Source organism: Zingiber officinale, chromosome 2A (genome assembly GCF_018446385.1).
Source record: "Zingiber officinale cultivar Zhangliang chromosome 2A, Zo_v1.1, whole genome shotgun sequence".
NCBI classification, from domain to species: domain Eukaryota; kingdom Viridiplantae; phylum Streptophyta; class Magnoliopsida; order Zingiberales; family Zingiberaceae; genus Zingiber; species Zingiber officinale.
The window spans coordinates 156,629,638-156,649,939 of NC_055988.1; the positions used below are offsets into that span (position 1 = coordinate 156,629,638).

At 45.0% G+C, this 20,302-nt stretch overlaps 1 protein-coding gene across 1 annotated transcript; it reads left to right on the forward strand.

The window, feature by feature from the left end:
* Positions 1 to 7,332: 7,332 nt before the first annotated feature.
* LOC122044164 lies at positions 7,333 to 9,301 on the forward strand. Its single transcript, XM_042604696.1, has 2 exons — positions 7,333 to 8,141; positions 8,218 to 9,301. Exons 1-2 carry the CDS (start codon positions 7,333 to 7,335, stop codon positions 9,299 to 9,301), a joined length of 1,893 nt encoding a protein of 630 aa, XP_042460630.1.
* Positions 9,302 to 20,302: the final 11,001 nt, after the last annotated feature.

A 20,302-nucleotide genomic window follows, 5' to 3' on the forward strand; every position in this document is an offset into this window, starting at 1 on the left:
ATTTTTTTTTCAAATTTAAAACGGCCAAAATTCTCTAATTAGAGACGAAATTATACTTCCGTCTCTAATTAGAGACGGAATTATACTTCCGTCTCTAATTAGAGACGGAACTATACTTCCGTCTCTAATTCCGTCGCTAAATGCTATTTTTTTTGTTGTGAATTTATTTTAGGGTACACATTATATATATGGATAGGTTCAGGATATTTTCTATGATTAGTGTCATGCACCATCTCGCATGATTGCATGTTGTGTGATAGTCGGCTCCATTATTATTGAGCACATCGCAGTTACATGGATCTGCACACACAACCACTCATGGGTTAGTAGTTTTTTTCAGGCAGGGGGTGTTGCAGCAGGTGCTTTGTCAGTGCTCCGCTGGTCCACTCATGGATAGCGTAATGCAGCGTGGTAGCACATCAGGGATCCCTCCTCTGGATTGTCTCCGGGAGATGAGAGCATTGCGCTCCCCCACTTATGATTTGGGGTAGGAGGATAGGTGTACTCTAACAGCATCCCGTCCACTCGGTCACTCATCAGGAGTAGTGACGACAGAGTGCACGGTTGTCACAACCCTACCCATTTGGTCTCACCATCGTGTGTGAGACGGCTGACTGGAGAGTAGGGGTGACCAGGACATATCATTGGCATCATACGCATTGATAGAGGATGGTTGTGTCACTCATAGGTCCTGACCTCCGGTCCCACTCGAGTTCGGATTTCTGTTCGAGTTATTTTATTTTTTTGCTCTGCTGCCGCTGTTTATGTTTTCTTTTCCTTGTCGAATCGATGAAGTTTTGTTAAAATGATATAATTGTTATCTTGGGTAGTTGTAGTATGATCTCCTGTACATGCATTCATGTGTGCATCATCTCCAATGTGTTTATTGATTTTATAGTGCATTGGAGTTTGTGTTAACTTGAATTTGTTTGATATCGATTATTTCCTATATTATTATTAGGGGATATTATCTGGATAAGTATATCCTCAGCGTATAACACTTTAAAAAGTCCTAGGAATGCATTGACTTTGATTTTGAGGAGCTTATGGCCATCAATGAGTTTGGTTAAAATTTATTGAAGTACGTACAATATCCAAAGTCTAAAACTTTCAATATGGCCAACGTTCTTTGCCAAAGAACATGTACATTAGTAGTGTTGGATGGTGAATATGATAGGCTTAAGTCTAATAGTAATTTTGTGCCAAATAATTTTTAAAAACTTATAGCTAGCTATTTAGGGTGTGCAACCAAAGATTTGAGGACATAGTTAAGATCATTAAGGTCGTGATAACACACTAGTCTTTGTTTGTTGCAATTTTGATGGCTTAATTCGATGAGTTTTGATTAAAACATACTGATAGATATACAAGACTCTAATACAGAATGTTTCAGCAGGGTCTGTTTTAGAAGAGCTCCAAGAACACATTTGACGTTGCTATTTAGTGAATAGAATAGGCTTATGTCCAATAATGATTATGTGACAAAAATACAAAATGTTGATTAATTTTTTGGAAACTCACATAATCCTATATATGTTGTGTAACCATGGTTAGATGACATGGTAAGAATCAGCTGACTTCTAGCTAGGAACACATTGGACCTAGCTTGAGTTGATTCTAAAGAGCTAAAGGCAATCAATGAGATTGGACTAAAACTCACTCATAGTCGTATAGGTCCCAGAATATGAAACTTTCCACATGGTCAGAATGCTTTGGGTATCAAGAATTCGTTAGTGGTATTAGATAGTAAATACGATAGACCTAAATTCAACCATGACTTCGTGCCAAAAAATGTAGAAGTTTAAAAACTTTTCAAAAACTCCCAAGGACCTATCTAGGGTTTGTAACCAAAGTTTGAGGACATGGTTTGACTTATAAGGGTCCTAGGAATACAAATTAAAAGGTCCCAATTTGGGCTAATTTTAAAGAATCGAAGGCCAGAATTTTGTCCAAAACTTACTAATAGTCATATAGGTTAGAGATTCAAAAAATTTCACTATGGTGAAAATAGTGTCAAGAAGTCATGAATACTATGTTTGAGTGAATACGATATGTCTAAGTTCATAAGTGATATTGTGAAAAATTTACAAAAGGCTCACTGAATAGAAAATATAAAATATTGATAGAGAAGATGAGAGTTTATATATGATAGGCTCACTGCAAAAACTATGGATTTCAGTTTCTTAAAATAAAAAAGTTAATTAACAATATGAGGTTTACCCTACTATGTACCTAATATATGTATACCTGTATTTACTTTCTTTCATATTCATGGCGTCAGTACTAGGAGGTTATTAAGTTAGCGGATCTATCTTTTTTAAAATAAAGAAGCCAACACCTAGTATAAATATGTAGAAGACAAAGAGGATATACATGTGAAATAGTAATAGATACTGTAATGGCGAAAACTTTCTAACAGGAAGAATACCTTCTACATTACACAACAATTGATACTAAAGGATATAAGCTCTAGGTTACCACTGATGCTAAAGGATGAAAGGAACCAGTGGTGATGCCTGAAGTTATAATCTACCCGGGCTAAGATGATAGGAGTTGTATAAATATATATAAAAAATCTCTAGACTGATCGTAGAATTTGATTTGGAAATTTAAGACCGATCGATAGAAATGAAGAGAAATTTCAAATACAGTTTAGGACAACAAAATTTAGAAACCGTTGCTTGAAAAGGAAATAATCTTTTAGAAAGCGCATAAAGGTGGTTTGGTGGCTTAGATGTGCTTTGTTTTTTATTTGACTTGGTGTGGACATTAGGCCTCCTCCGGCGGTCTCTAAGCACCATCCTAACTCAAATTATAATTTAGATAAGAAGGTGAACCTAAGAAAGGATCATAACTAATTGAAGTCGAATCACAATCATGATCCGACCATAATTATATTATGGATATCTTCTGATTCATAAAAAGTGGATCAGAGGATCTGATCTCATTCTTTGCTAGCCCAATGTTTTTTTTTTGTTTATAAGTTTGTTCGGTTACGGCATGAATTTAAAAGGAGTGTGTCTAGGGTGTTATAGATTTTGTATTATTCGCTATTACGTGGATAGATGTATTAGCTAGATGTTGGAAATTTCTATCATATGTTTTATTTTGACTGCTACAAAAGGAAACAAAAAAGAAATTCGACCATGCGCATTACCATCTGAAAATTTAATACGAAAGTGGCAAATATCACGTCGTTATCATCCGTTATCGTGGCAGATGATAAAACAAACTCAGCAGCCTTTGCCAAAGTTCCACCACCACAAACCCTGAACAAACTTAGAGAAGATCTGTATGCGTGTGTGAATATAGATATATATACATTATATTCCCAAAAAGAAGACGTAAGGTAACAACTCGCCGAAAAATATAATCATGAGTGCATTGGCTTGGGATGCCACAAAAGCCCAAAATGTCGTAGCCTCATTGCAACAATTATTCTCAAGTTCATTCTGTGATCGCAGTCAGCGTCTTCTCATTCCTGACATATGCACTAGAGAATCACATCTGACATGAAAACCTTCTCTCTTAGAACGCGAACAAAGAAACAAATGCACAATTCAAATCCGTCCATGAATATATATATATATAGAGAGAGAGATTAGAAAGCAAATCTACGCAATGAGATAAAGCAAACCTACATTTGTTGGGATTTTGCGTTGTGTTAGCAGCAGGATGGAAAGCAGGAGAAGCAGGAGAACCTTGCCTTTTGCTCTGTGGCCTTTTGGGTCTCCGGTTGCGGCTCGCCACTCTCTGCATCTCCTGCAGTTTCCACCTTCTTCGAGCCAACGCCAGTTTTTTCGCCAGTCAATCTGTTCTCAATTCGATCATTTTGCGTAAGTTTGCTTCAAATTCTCAAGTTCCACCACGTAAAACGAGATAGAAGAGGAGACTGGAGAATGATATACAAATTAAATGCGTACACGGGGAAAGCGAAAGACTCGTCGGAGCGGTGGGACAAGCTGCGGTCGGCGCCCTCTTTACGCGCCTTCTCTTCTGCATTGATGCTCATGACCTCCTTCATCGCCGCCGCGTTGGCCGCCTCCGTCGTCGTCATCGGGAACGCGAACGACTCGCCCGACTGTCGCGGAAAGCTGCCGTCCATCGAGAACGCCGGCGCATCCGCCGCGTGGCCCTTGAAGCTGACCACGTGGATGCTGAACAGCGATTCGTTCGACGCGGCGCTCCACTCCATGGGCGTCGACGACTTCGTCCTCGCGAACACCGACGTAGGGATCCTGTTCGGGTCCGGCGGCACGTTCTCGGCCGGCCTCTCCATCCCCTCGACACTCGGGCAGAGGATCAATTCATTAATTTGATGGGGGTACTGATTAGATATCTGAGCTTTAATTGATCATGGATTTCTTTGCTGCTTCGTGTTCAAAAATTCTTAAAGTTAGAAACAAATTCTATTTCGGAACCAATTTTATAGCTATAATCTGGCACCCTGGAACAATGCTGGATCGATTAAAGAGACTCATGACCATTTGACGATCCTATTGAAATGCGAAATTCTAATCAATAATCTGCGACCAGAAAGAAAAAAAAAAATGAAAAGAAAAAGCTACCACCTTTAAATTAACACTCAGAATGAAAGATCGATGTTCGTACAATTTCAATTTGTCTACGGTTCCTGGATCTTGGCTTAGGGCATCAGGCGACGGGCGACGGGCGAAATGGAAGAGAGAAGGTCTAAGAATTAGGTATAGCAAGAGGAGGCGAGAGGGAGCGACGCTTCCGGTATACCTCTCTCTCCCCTGGTTCAGATAGAAGAAATCGGGGTAATAATGTCTTACAAACGGGCTAATAAAAGGACGGCAAGGATTCTCTGATGTGGTGTCCGGAACACTTGCATGTCTTTTTCACCGATCAAATAAAGACAACGACGGTAAATAAATAAAAAGGAGGCAACTATTTCATATAATTCGCAAGATCTCAACGGACGTCGTATGCTTTGGAAATTCGTAAATTTCAACACGTTTTTTTTGCCTCTATCAAGATTGTGTCGTTCTTTAGCAAGGGGCATTTCCTTCTATGAATCATACTTGCTAATGTGTCCATTTTTTTTTAAACACTACATAACAAGAAAGTTTTGCTCATGGAGCTTTTGGAAATTCGTCTCTTTATTACAAGAATTTAAGAGAATTTCTCTCCATCAAGATTTTAAAATTCGCTAGATGCTAGTCGGGCAGTAGACCAGTCAGCGCCTAGCGCCTAAGCAAGGACTAGGCATCGCTAGGCGGATTCCTCAGTATCCTTTATTTTATATGGACTGTGGACAATGTCATATGCAAATCTAAATATTGTTGATACGGTGCATGGATGTGGGGTCTGTAAGATGATATGGCACGGAGTCAAAGCCATAGAAGGGTCAAGAGTTATGCCAGCCTGGAGGTCAGAAGTCTTGCCCTTGTGGCTAGTCAAAAGTTAAGCCAGCTTGGAGGTCAGAATTCTAGCCCTCGTGGCTAGTCAAAAGTTACACCATCGTGGAGGTCAAAAGTCAGAATTACAAGGAGGTCCAGATTCCGGCACGCGTGGCTAAAGTCAAAGCTTCAGTTGAGGTACTGGTCAAAGGATAGTATTCACAAGTTGAGCCGTATCCGGGGCCAGATCCTATCTCAAAAGGGACCCGACCCCCAGGAACAAAGTCAATGAAGGGCCGGTCCCAGGGGTCAGGTGCAACCAGGGATCGGGGGTGACTCGGGATCAGCTTATTGATCGGACGGATATACCGAATACGATTGCTGTCATGGAGGCGGGTCATGGATCCGACCCAACGTGTAGGTCGGGACGATCATAAGTGCAGGTTGGGACGATCATACCATGGATAACAACAGACGGACACAGGTCAGGGATCCGACCCAACGTGCACGTCGGGACGATCATATGTGCAGGTCGGGACGATTATATGTGCAGGTCGGGACGATCATACCATGGATAACAACAGACGGACACAGGTCAGGGATCCGACTCAACGTGCAGGTCGGGACGATTATACATGCAGGTTGGGACGATCATACCATGGATAACAACAGATGGACACAGGTCAGGGATCCGACCCAACGTGCAGGTCGGGACGATCATACGTGCAGGTCGGGACGATCATACCATGGATAACAACAGACGGACACAGGTCAGGGATCCGACCCAATGTATAGGTCGGGACGATCATACGTACAGGTCGGGACGATCATACCATGGATAACAACAGACAGACACAGGTCAGGGATCCGACCCAACGTGCAGGTCGGGACGATCATACCATGGATAACAATAGACGGACACATGTCAGGGATCTGACCCAACATGTAGGTTGGGACGATCATACCATGGATAACAATAGGCGGACACAGGTCAGGGATCCGACCCAACATGCAGGTCGAGACGATCATATGTGCAGGTCGGGACGATTATACTAGGGATAACAATAGACGGACACAGGTCAGGGATCCGACTCAGCGTGCAAGTCGGGACGATCATACGTGCAGGTCGGGACGATTATACCAGGGATAACAACAGACGGATTCAGGTCGTGGAGCGAACTCAGCGTGCAGGTCAGGGAGCCGACCCAGGGTGCAGGTCGGGACCTTCATACCATGGGTAACAACAAACAGATGCAGGTTGGGAAGCTGACCCATTGTGCAGGTCGGAAATCAGTAGATCGTCGAGAGGTACATACTTCGAATGACACAAACGAAGGTGGGTCAGGAGGCTAGACACTACATGACAAATAGGCTTGCAAGGAATTGTAACCACCTGTCAGAGAACAATCATCACATGTCAGGGAATATTCTAACAGTGAAAGGCTCATACCCCTCTTGGTTCCTCCGCCGGCCTATGAGAGAAAGCCACGTGTCGACCACCGCCAGACAGAGCCTGACACCCGATATTCCCTGACATTCACCAGGTTCCAGAAGCCTCAGTTGCAGTATAAAAAGGGATGCTTTGTCCCTTACGCAGGTACGCTCTGTCGTCATTTCTTACCATTCTTTTACTTTTTCTTGCTTTCTCTGTGACTTCTGGGGAAAAAGTACCTGACTTGAGCGTCGGAGGGCCTGACCCGGGGACTTTTTCCCTGGTTTCTGGTCTCTAACGACCGTGTGACTCGTCTGAGTGTGTGCAGAGCAATAGTGCCATCATCCTGATCCTTTCTTTCCTTCGTACAACCGCTCGTGTGCACCTGTCCAGGGGGTACCTTGCGGACTCAACATCTCGTCGACTCTTCGTCAACCTTTAGCACAACAAGCCCCGCTTTCATTCGACTCAGCTTCCGGAAGGGATCAAATTTGGCGTCGTCTGTGGGAACACAACAACCTGATCCGGAACGTGACGATGGAGGAGTCTGGCCGCATTTACGTTACTATGACCACTGGGGAGTACGAACTCTTCAAGGAGGCCAAAAGATTGGCAGCCTCGGAGAGACAGGTAACTGTCTCGCGACCACGACAAGCCCCTACCGAGGCTTCCAAGGAACCCCTGCCTATTTCAGATTGGGGTTCCAAAAGAAAGCAGCTTGAGGTAGTTCCTCAGCATCCTTATCGCGTGCCTGGTATAGGATATTATCAGCTAGAGCCCCAAGCACAAAGCCTCAAGAAGGAGCAGCCTCAAGCATTTGTGGCTGAGAGCTCACAGCCGCGGGATTCGAAGAAAGGAAAGGCCCTCGTCATACCTGAGGCATTTCTCGAAGATCCGGACGAGAAAGTACCTTTTTCAACTAGAATTCTAAATGAAAGACTACCCAAGGGTTATAGAGCTCCATCGATCAGAGAATATGATGGGAGCAAGGATCCAGAAGATCATTTGCGAAAATTCAAAAGCACAGCCCTGCTGCATCAATATAGCGATGCTGTCAAATGCAGAGCTTTCCTGAATACTTTATCTGGTTCAGCTTTAAAGTGGTTCGATGGGTTGCCTCAAGGGTCCATCACCTGTTTTCTAGACTTCAAAACGACTTTTTTGCGACGATTTGCCAGCAGTAAGAAATATCAGAAGACAGATCATTACCTTTTTGCTCTAAAGCAGGGGTCGACTGAGCCCCTGAGAAGTTATATCAACCGCTTTAATCAAGTGGCTCAAGATGTCCCTACTGCCACTTCGGAGATTCTGATGAGCGCTTTCTCTCATGGATTGGGAGAGGGAGAGTTCTTTAGAGATCTCATCAAAAATCCCGCTCGGAATTTTGATGAGATGGTGGAAAAAGATGCTTCCTACATCAAGGTGGAAGAAGCGCAAGCAGCTCGAAAGAAGGCCGAAAGACCACTTCCTTCCACTACCAAGCAGGAAAGGAGAGCGCCTCAACCCGCCCCTCAACCCCTACCGCGAGTCCGGGAAGCCAGACCTGCATGCCTTTCATCTCGGGCCGGAAATTCGACCTGCTCCTCGAGTTGCTGCTGTACACATCCCCCGTCCAGGGCTAGGGAGTAATCGGTACTGCACCTATCATAGATCTCGCACACATGATACTAATAGATGTTTTCAATTTGCTCGAGACTCTAAACGAGCTGCAGAGATGAGTTTGCCCCCGCCTGAGCTAGCGCCGCAGTTGATCAAGATGATGGAAGACCAAAGGATGGCAGGGCAGGCCGGATCATCTCGTCCTGACCTAGCGGGACCTAGCACTCATCAGCCTGGCCGGGGAAAAGAGCCGGAAGGATCACGAGAGGTCGAAAACAGAGGTAACGCAGCTGTTAGAGAGATCGACATGATTTCTGGAGGGCCGACCGACGGAGATTCAGGGAGAGCACGTAAGTCTCATGTTCGGCGATTGGAGGTTCATGCTGTCGGATGCAGTCAGGAGCAAGCTGCTGGCCCTGTTCTTAGCTTTGGGCCTGCAGACCTGGAGGGTCTGGAGTTGCCTCATGACGATGCACTCATCATCAAAGCCATCATTGCCAATAGTCGAGTGGCTCGGGTTTTTGTTGATACCGGGAGCTCGGTTAACATTCTATTCAGGACCGCATTTGAAGAAATGCAGATTGATGCTGTTGAACTTCAGCCAGTGGCTACATCTCTATATGGGTTTACTGGCAATGAAGTGAAGCCTATGGGTCAGATTAAGCTGGCAATATCTTTGGGCACCGAGCCACTGGTGCGCACAAGGAGGAGCACAATTATAGTAGTGGACTCCCCTTCTTCCTATAATGTTATTCTAGGGAGGCCCGCCCTGCACGAATTTAGGGCTGCCGTCTCGACCTTTCACCAAAAAATCAAGTTTCCTGTGGGCGAGCAGGTCGGGGAAGTTAAAGGAGAACAGAAGGTTTCTCGGCGGTGCTATATTGATATGGTCCGAGTGGAGGCTTGAAAACATCAAAGGATGCAGGACGGAGGTGTTCATGTTGTTCAAGAGGAGCCTCTTCCTACAGCTGAGGAACTCATCCCTTGGGAAGAAATACAACTACATGCTGATAGACCTGTGAGTCTGACCAGGGTGGCTAGCGACCTTCCCCCTTTCCTCAAAGAAGAACTGATTCAGTGTTTAATCCGCAATCGGGATGTCTTTGCTTGGTCTACTGAAGAACTTCCTGGGGTCAAACCAGAGGTAGCTGAGCACAAGTTGCATCTATTACCTGACTCCCGGCCCATGAAACAAAAGAAAAGAAATTTCTCAGCTGATCAGAATAAAATAATAAGAGCCAAGGTAGATCAGCTCAAAAAAGCAGGACATGTTCGGGAGGTTCAGTTCCCATCCTGGCTCTCCAATGTCGTTTTGGTGAAGAAGCCCAACAATAAGTGGAGAGTATGTATCGACTTCCGTGACCTCAACCGGGCCAGCCCCAAAGACTACTATCCTCTACCCCGGATTAATCAAATGGTAGATTCCACAGCTGGATGTGAAAGAATATGTATGCTAGACGCCTACCAGGGGTATCATCAGATACCTCTAGCCCGGGAAGATCAAGAGAAGGTTAGTTTTATTACGGCTGACGGTACTTTCTGTTATACTGTCATGCCCTTTGGCCTCAGGAACGTCGGAGCCACATACCAGCGAATGATGGATAAAATCTTCCGGGAGCAGATCGGGCGAAATGTGGAGGTCTATGTCGACGACATACTCATCAAATCCCCACTGGCCGAAAACTTGATCAAGGATGTGGAGGAAACTTGCAGAACTCTTCGACAGTATGGGCTGAAACTCAATCCATTGAAATGATTATTCGGGGCTAAAGGAGGAAAATTCTTGGGTTACCTGGTAACCGAGCGAGGAATAGAGGTTAATCCTGAAAAGGTTTAAGTGCTCAAAGATATGCAGCCTCCTCAGAATTTAAAAGAAACCCAGAAGCTGGTCGGCAGAATAACAGCTCTGTCAAGATTTATTTCCAGATCTGCGGACCGGGCCGCTCCTTTTTTCAAGGTGCTAAGGAAGGCCTCCAAATTCTAGTGGGATGAAGAATGCACTAAAGCTTTTGAAGAGCTGAAGAAGTATCTGGAGACCCTACCCTCTCTTTTTAAGCCAATTGTAGGGGAACCTTTATGGGTTTATTTGTCAGCCACCCCTAATGCTGTAGGGGCAGTGCTCGTTAAAGAACATGACAATGTACAACGACCAGTGTATTTCTTCAGCCATTTATTGAAGGGAGCCGAGTCCCGATACACGGCACTCGAGAAGTTAGTTTATGGATTGGTTCTTATGGTTCGGCGATTACGACCTTACTTTTTATCGCATCCCATCACAGTTTTAACCAACAGCACCATGGGAAGAGCACTGACTAATGTGGAAGTTGCAGGTCGGCTTATTAAATGGGCCACAGAGTTGGGAGTGTAGGACCGTTGGGCCGGCTAGAAAGGTTGGTAGGTAAATAGCCTGTCAATTAAAAACAGACAACCCTTCCTCGAATGATTAAGCTAACACTTGTAAAATGAATTAAGCAGATAAATAAAAGCATAAAAGAAAAGACAAGGCACCAGATGTTTACTTGGTTACAACCGATGTGGTTGTTAATCCAAGGAAGATTAAGCTCAAACACTCCTTCAGGCGGAGAAGCCTCTTACAGCGTTTAGGCACAGAAAACAGAAGCTTAACTACAACTAAAGCATATAAGTGTTTGGAAATAGAATGATCGTGATTGTTGAAAAGCTTCTGGACCAAGGCTATATTTATAGCCTTGATCGGGGCGCCTGGAAGGGTTCCGGGCGCCCTAGGGGGGATAAAATTTATCCCCCAATGGTTGGATCGAGTCAAAGCTCGATCCTGTGAAAAAGTCACTTCCGGGCGCCCCGGACAGCTCCGGGCGCCCCGGAGCCAAAAGTCAACCAGTTGACTTTTGGTCCGTGCTCTCTTCTTCGGTTCAGTTAGCCTCTGGTCCGGGTCTTTCCTCTTCGGCTCCGCTTGCTTGGGTGATCTCGACATCCGAATGGGGCTCACCCAACCCATCTTCGTCTTCTCGAGCATGCTTCCTCCGGCTTCTCGTCCCTCGGAATTACCGCATGTCCTTCTCGTCCACCGGCATATTCATCCTTGTCCCTCGGTCGCACCCCGTGCCGACCTTCGCTAGCTGCGTCTCTTGCTCCCGAGCAATCTTCCGCTCCGGCCGTGCCTCGGAACCACCGCGCACTTCCTTCTCGTCAGGTGTACTCTTCCATGACACCTCGTCCCTCGGACTGCCATCCTTCTCGCTAGCTGCGTCTTCCGCTCGAGTACCTGTGCTCCTAAGCTCCTGCACACTTAGACACAAGGTTAGAAACAACGCAGGACCTAACTTAACTTGTTGATCACACCAAAACAACCTTGGGGTTCCAACAATCTCCCCCTTTTTGGTGTGATCAACCCAAGTTAAGTTAGGGTCAACAATAGATATGAAATTAAACAGTTTATTGAAAAAAAATTAAATTTCAAACATTCCAAATTTTAATTTTCAATTTTCTACCTCCCCCTAGACTTATACTTTCTTTCTCCCCCTTTGATCACAATAAAAATGGGGAACAACTAAAATCTAAGGGTTGACATTAAAAAAAATTTGAAAATATATTTCAATAATTTTCAGGGAAATATTTCTAAGTCAAGACAAATTTCTAACTCAAGAAATAACTTTTTTTATTTTTAAAAAAAAAATTCAAGTATTCGTCATCAATAATTAAAAACTTTCTAAGCCGAAAAATTTATGCAAGAAAATTTTAAGAGAATTGATAACATTAAAAGAAATTTTCTATGCATTTATTTATTTATATATTCTAATGCTTTTATCAGAAAATTTTAAATTTCCATTTTAATTTATCATAATTTCTTAACTTTGAAGCAAGAAATTTTGAGCATGTAGAAATTTGTGCAAATTGTAACATGTCATTTTGAATTCCTAATTTGCAAAGATATTTCGATAATATAAACTTGATAAAGTTTTTCGACAATACTTCTGATTTGCAAACTTCGTTCGACAAAATATTTTATAATTTGCAAAAGTATTTTGATAACATAAATTTGCAACAATCTGTGGATAATAGATTTACTACTCCGAAAAACTCTTTCGATAATATCTCTAATTTGCAAACTTTGTTTAAAACAATGTTTCGTAATCCAAACAAATTTTTAGATCCGAAAAAAGTTTTCGATAATATTTCTAAGTTGCATAATTCTTTCGTAAAAATATTTTGAAATTTACAACAATTATTCGACCGAAGATTTTCTAATCCGAAAAGTTCTTTCGATAATTCAAATTTTGGTTCGCAAACATCTTCAGGTAATTTGATTAATTGAACCAATTGTTCAGAGGGTAGAGGCCATACCTTACTTACCTCGTCGACCGTTGGTTCTCCCCTTGTTAAATTAATTTCTTCCGAATATTCTCCCCCTTCATCGATCTCGGGATGTACTTCGGCTGTTGGGGCTATCTTGGTAATTTCTTCCGTCTCGGATTCTTCTGATGACTGCTCGATGTCTATTGAGGAGACGACTTCAACCGGTTCTTCGTAGAACATTAAGAACTTTTCCCAAAGTTCTTTTGCGCTTTTGTACTCTCCAACTCTGTCGAAATCTTTAGTTGGTATTGCGCTTAGAATGTGAAACTCTGCCCGAGCATTCGCCATGGACTCTTCACGTTGCTTCTCGTTCCAGAGGCGTATGCCGATTTTCTCTCCGTTCGTGTCTTTCGTTGCTTCATAACCTGTTTTCATTATTAGAGAAATACCAATATCAGAGTTAAGGAATACCTTCATTTGTTGCTTCCATGAAGAAAGCTCCCCCTCGAATGCTGGTGGGTAGTCGCTAGCTCCGGCCATTGTTTTGTTGCTTCAGACGGTTAGTCATTTCAGGCGTACCTGACTCGATACCACTTGTAGGACCATTGGGCGGCTAGAAGGGTTGGTAAATAACTCAATTAAAAGCAGACAACCCTTCCTCGAACGATTAAGCTAACACTTGTAAAATGAATTAAGCAGATAAATAAAAGCATAAAAGAAAAGACGAGGCACCAGATGTTTACTTGGTTACAACTGATGTGGTTGTTAATCCAAGAAAGATTAAGCTCAAACACTCCTTCAGGCGGAGAAGCCTCTTACAGCGTTTAGGCACAGAAAACAGAAGCTTAACTACAACTAAAGCATACAAGTGTTTGGAAATAGAATGATCGTGATTGTTGAAAAGCTTCGGACCAAGGCTATATTTATAGCCTTGGTGGGCACCTGAAGGGTTCCGGCGCCCTGGGGATAAAATTTATCCCCAGCGGTTGGATCGAGTCAAAGCTCGATCTGTGAAAACTCACTTCAGGCGCCGGGCGGTTCGGCGCCCGGACGACTCGGCGCCGAGCCAAAACTCAACCAGTTGACTTTTGGTTCGTGCTCTCTTCTCCGGTTCACTCGCCTTCCGGGTCTCTTCTCTGGCTCCGCTTGCTTGGGTGATCTTTGACATCCGGAATAGGGCTCACCTGAACCCATCTTCCGGTCTTCTCGAGCGTGCTTCCCTCCGGCTTCTCGTCCCTCGGAATTGCCGCGTGTCCCTTCTCGTCCACCAGCGTACTCATCCGTAGACTTCGTCCCTCGGTCGCACCCCGTGCCGACCTTCGCGCTAGCTGCATCTCTTGCTCCCCGAGCAATCTTCCACTCCGGCTTTCGTACCTCGGAACCACCGCGCGCACTTCCTTCTCGTCCGCCGGTGTACTCTTCGCAGCACCTCGTCCCTCGGACGCACAGCGTGCCGTCCTTCTCGCTAGCTGCGTCTTCTGCTCGAGTACCTGTGCTCCTAAGCTCCTGCACACTTAGACACAAGGTTAAAAACAACGCAGGACCTAACTTAACTTGTTGATCACACCAAAACAACCTTGGGGTTCCAACAGGGAGAATATGACATACAGTACCAGCCGCGCACTGCTATTAAGGCACAGGCCCTGGCAGATTTCTTAACAGAAGTACATCAAATTAGCCCTGAAGAAACGTGGAAGATCTATATGGATGGGTCTTCTAATCATCATGGAAGCGGGGTCGGGGTCTTAGTAATATCTCCTCAAGGGGATATACTCCAGGTGGTAGTGCGATTGAATTTCCGAGCCACGAACAATGAAGCAGAGTATGAGACTTTATTGGCTGGATTGCAAGTAGCTCGGCATGTTGGGGTAGCTCGGGTAATCATCTATTCAGATTCCCAGTTGGTGACTCAGCAGGTTACAGGCAACTTTATTATAAATTGTGATAAATTGCAAATGTATCGAGAGGCTTATGAGAAGATGAAGGCAGAATTTGCAGAGGTCACTGTCACAAAGATACCCAGGTCGGAGAATGAGCGGGCAGATGAGTTAGCCAAGATGGCCAGTTCCTTAACTACTTGGGTGCTGGATCGATCAACGGTGCTAAACTTTTTGATAGCCCAGATAGATTTGCAAAACAACTTAGAAGCAACTATTGATTGGCGGGCACCCGTGATTAGTTATCTTAGGCATGGTATCTTAATGACCGACCCCGAGGAATCTAGGTTGATAAGAAGGTAGGTTCATGCTTATGTCATGATCGGGGACCAGCTCTACAAGAGGTCCTTCTCCCGACCCTTACTTAAATGCTTGAGTATGGAGGAAGCCGACTAGGCCTTACGAGAAATACATCTGGGATGCTGTGGCAATCATGTAGGCGGTCGACATTATCTCGCAAGGTGCTCCTGGCCGGGTATTTCTGGCCTACTTTACAGAGGGATGTTCACAAATTGGTGAACACATGCTTGTCCTACCAGAAACATCAAAACTTGACCCATCGACCTACAACCCTGTTAAGAACATCTATAGTGTCCTGTCCTTTTGATCAATGGGGCATGGATATCGTGGGACCATTTCCAATGGGACCAGGTCAGAGGCACTTCTTGTTGGTGGCTGTGGACTACTTTTCTAAATGGGTAGAAGCAGAAGCCCTGGCCCGGATTACGGAAGATGCTGTCATCCAGTTCTTGTGGAAGAATATCCTTTGCATATTTGGTATTCCTCACAAGCTGGTGTCCGACAATGGAAGGCAATTTCAAGGACAAAGAATACATGCTTGGTGCAAGGGATTTGACATAACGCAAGCATTCACTTCAGTTGCTTATCCTCAAAGTAATGGGCAGACCGAGGTAATTAATAGAGAAATAGTTAGGGGTCTGAAGGTCAAGCTAGATCATGTCCGAGACAATTGGGTGGAAGAGTTACCAAGCATTCTGTGGGCCTATCGTATAACACCCCGGGAGAGCACAGGTCTGATACCGTTTCACTTAGTTTATGGTAATGAGGCAGTGGTACCCATAGAAATTGGGGTACCGTCGGTCAGAAGGATATTATACGATGAAGGAAATGCAGAACGTCGATTAGCTGAGTTAGATCTTATTAGCGAGACCCGCGACCAAACATCGGCTCGGTTGGAGGCTTATTGACAAAGAATGAGACAAAATTACAACAAAAGAGTAATTCCTCGATTCTTTGGAGAGGGAGATCTGGTCTGGAAGCAAATCAAGCCAGTAGGGGACGTGACTAAGCTAGCACCACAATGGGATGGACCTTATAAAGTCGTTAAAAAGTTAGCCTCCGGAGCTTATTACTTACAAGATGAACGAGGCAAGAAGCTAGATCAGCCCTGGAGCGCTAATTATCTACAACCTTATCGAGTCTGAAGGGATAGGCTGAGAAGTGCAGATCAAGGGAAAAGCTGAGCTGTGACTCATCTTACAGAGGGGATTAGCGGACCGAGGAAAAGTAGATCAGAAAAAAATGAGAAATGTGAAAGCAGAGTATATGTAAAACGTTATGGCAAAGCTAAGCAATTTAAAGCAAGCATTGGAAGGGGAATACAAAAACAGCAAAGTATTTTACAAGCAATTTTTGAATCATTATGTACAAAAAGTCAAAAAAGGTCAGTCGAAAGGGGCAAATATTTCATCTGGAATCTCTTTGATGATCCGATCGTGGTCTAAGAATTCAGGAGGTGGAATGGACCTTAAATAGTCCTGCTCATGAAGTTGTCGCAGAGCCCCACCCGCCCCGTAAATAGCAGATGTGAAAAAGCGATGTCCCACCTGTGCACAAAATTCTGGAGAACGCAGATACTCGGCCCGGTGTCGCAGGTAGCGATCGTTTTCTCCTTCTCTGTAAAGGGCTAGAGATGTTGACACACCCTCTGCGGTGGCCCTAGCCTGAGTTAGTTTACTTCTGGTAGCGGCCAATTCTGTTGCTTGGGAAGTCAGTTGGGTCTCTCGAGATTTCAAAAGGACTTCCTGCGATTTTAATTTTTGGTCCTCGTCTTGCATCATAGTTTCAGCTGCACGCAGTTTCTGAACCAGTTGGTCCATGACTCTTTGATGCTCTAAAGCCTGCTGATCCATACTTTGTTGGTGTATATTATCAGCTTGACTCTGATTCTCCCGAAGCTCTTCAAGTTCGTGCTCAGTTAGGGCTAGGGACACTTCTAGACTATTTTTCCTACTGGTCAAAGATTTTATCTCCGCTCGCAGGGCATGGCTGGCCTGGGCAGGATCATTTAGTTGTAATTCCAGTTCAGCAACATGGTCTCGTAACATCTTATTCTGATGATGGGTGGCATGGAAGGAATGGTTCATTATCAAAGATTCCGCGCAGGCCAGAAAAAGGCAAGAAGTATCTGATAAGAGTAGGAAAAACAACAGTTGGGAAATTTTTGAGGGTTACCTTGATATATAACTCTGCAAATTGATCCATTTGGGTTGGGGGAGGCAAAGAATCCATATGTCGCAGGCTTTCTTCCCAGAGAGTGGCCAGACGACCTTTTATTTTCAGAGAGCTGGTGGGAACATCTGTCTGAGACCATAACTGTGCTTCAGAAGGAAAAGTAGTGTAGTAGTCTTGATAAGTAAGCGGAGGGGGTCCTGAAGGACCCGCGGCTGAGCCGGGAGTAGCTGAAGGCTCGGCGGTTGCACTAGAAGGAGCAGAAGACGGTCCCTGAGGGGGCTCTGCAGGGGGGTACCCGAGGGGCGTGTTGAAGGGCCAGCTTCATCACCTTGAGTGTGTTGCGTGCGGAACGGTTAAGCCAACGGGGGCTCGGCCTGATTATTGGATGGAATAGGAGGGTCATCTACACGGCTCGGGATTAGAGGTGGAGTTACATGATGGGATGGGGTAAAGTCAGCTGCATGTGGAGGAGAAGGAATAGGCGAGGGGCTCAAGTCTGGTATCACGAGAGGGGCACGACGCCGACGCCTTTGAGATAGTGGCTCGTCGTCAGAATCGGAGTCATCTGAGGGTGATTGAGCCCTGCGTCTAGAAGGACTGGAGACATTCTAGCTCAAGCGATCATTCGCAGCACGAGCTCGACGAGCCGCTTGGTAAGCATCACGAGAGGCAGATCTGGTAAAAGGAACGTTGCCTGTAGCCCCACCAAGGCCTGTCAATCTTTCGCCATGGCCCCGACCAGTGATATAAGTGGATCTAGGAGCACTAACAGGGGGCAATGGGGTTGATGGAGCAGGTCGGGCCGTACGTGGGGCCCGAGGGCGAGTGGGAGCCCGAGGACGAATGAGAGTAGCCGACCGAGCTCGAGGAGCAGCCCGGGGGCGAGAGGGAGTGGCTGATCGAGAGGCTCTAGCCGTCCGAGAGCGAGTAGGAGGAGCCAGCAAAGAAGGTAGAGCAGCATGAGACCCTCGCCGAAGGGGTATGCGCGGAGGATGAGACGAGGAAGCCCCACCGATTGAGGGTGAGAACGAGTGGGGAAGTGCTCTTCTCTCCAGGATAATTCGCCCTCGCCTCATTATCTCCATGTCACTTAGAGGGAGGGGATGAACCTCTGAAGCATAGGTCAGGATTTCAGCTGCACCGGGTAAAGGGGGGAATTATTTTCCCTAGGCCCCCAGAAGAAATAAAATATTTATGCAGTAATGAGAAAGCAGAAAGAAAAACTTACCCAAGGAGCGAGGCGTCTCTTGGGTCAGATGGCTCAGGCGAAAGTAGGACAACAGTTCCTCAGATAGTAGACGCATTAGATTAATACACCAGCCGGCCAGGCGAGACAAGGCTTCCAAATAAGAAGCGTCTAGATGGAACTCTCCCAGTTCAGGAGGAGAGGGAGGTAATTGTCACCATCGAAGGGGCCAGTTCACATCACGGGGAAAGGCAATGAAGAAAAATTGGCCTCTCCAGCTCAGGTTGGAAGGCGGTAGAGACGAGAAAAAATTAGTTCGAAGATGGGGCTGGAAATGAGATGTGCCTTCTTCTTGGTGCTGTAGGGTAAAGAAGCAATGAAATAAGTAGGCGGACCAGGATATCTCGCACACTTCGCACAAAATTACAAAGCCACAAAGGATTCTTATTGAATTGGGTGTCAGTTGCCCTAGAGGAATATGAAAGTAGTGACCTATATCGGTAAAAAAAGGGATGGATGGAGAGACGGAAGCCAGCCACAAATTGTTCTCTGAAAAAGGTGCTGGAGCTAATAGGGGGATTAGAGAAACGATGTACTCCAGTAGGGATGATCACTTGCACGTCATCCTCGACCCCATAGGTGTAGCGTAGGTCATCTCGAGCACATTCATCGAAAGAGGAAGAGCCGGGGTAAAAAATCGACACCAAAGAAGAAAGAAAAGAAGAGGACGGCATGATAAGTGTAAACGAAAAGGAGGATTAAGTGAAGAAGGATCTGGTCGAAAAGGGCAGGAGCAAGGAGGCAGGCAAAAGAAAGATGAAAGGGATATCAAGCGTTACTAATCAAGAGGGAGAAGAATATTTATAGACGCCTATCAGAGGGGTAATTTCATCAGACCGTCATCTAGCGGTGCAAAATAATAGGCGGGAACAGCGAGAGTCGTAGGATCCGCCTCGGAAGTAACGTCCAAGGGCATATTCGGAAGAATGATAGCGCAGTATACAAGGAGGATCTCGGGAAAAGGTATCTGTAGTTGTTAAAGTGCTCAAGCTTTCCTGAACTGGAGATAATTATCAGATTCCTCGGTCTGCGTATTTAGACCTGGATCGCGAGGTACCCCGATCTATGCATGACTTCTACTTTCTAGCCTTCGATTATACAGACCTAGAATAAGATACAGGTCGGAGTTAGATAGAGGTTGGTCTGTGGTTAGGCAGGCCTAGGATGAAATGCAGGTTAGGAGTAAGACTGAGGCTGAAGGTTGGTCCAGGATAGGGTGCGGATTGATGAACTAGAAAGATTTTCAATTTAGGATGAGTGGTATCTAAAATGGGTGGCCAAATTGTAAGCAGAGCCTTGAGGTTAGTTTAGAAGGGAGGTATGCAAGATTATCAGCAAGAGAGCCACATTACAAATAAAGTTAGAGAACAAATGAAAGTCCATAGGCAAGAGATATCACGAGGAATATAAGCATGTTGGAATAAAGAAAAAATAGTGAATAAGTTACCAAGAAAGTTGATTTGTACATCAAGAAAAAGTACTTAAGAAAGCAGTACATACAACCAGATTAAAATTTTTTGTCAAGAGGAGGAGGATTATCTTCTGTGGGGCCAACTATATGCTCAGTAGGGCCAGAAGCAGGTTCAATCGGAGGCTCGGGTAAGAGAAAGAGGTCGTCATCATCCTTAAAAGAGGGGAAAGACCCATCAGAAATTTTATCCATGATGCGACCTATGTCTACAAAATCCTCCGAAGGGACAGATAAAATCATATTCTATTCCAGCATTTGACGAGCTCCTTCACCCACTCCGCAGCATACCATGGAGTGCATTATATCTCCCATTTTCTTTATGAAGAAGGGGGAGGTGACATATGCTCGTCTGTAGGCCCTCAGTCGACCCACTTCGCTTGCTTGATATTTGGCCAGCTGTGTCTCTGCTTTCTTCTGGTCAGCTTAGGCTTGAATCAGGGCTTCTTGACCTTGGGAGACATCCTCTTGAATCTTCAGAAGGTCGGCCTACACAGCTTTGAGAGT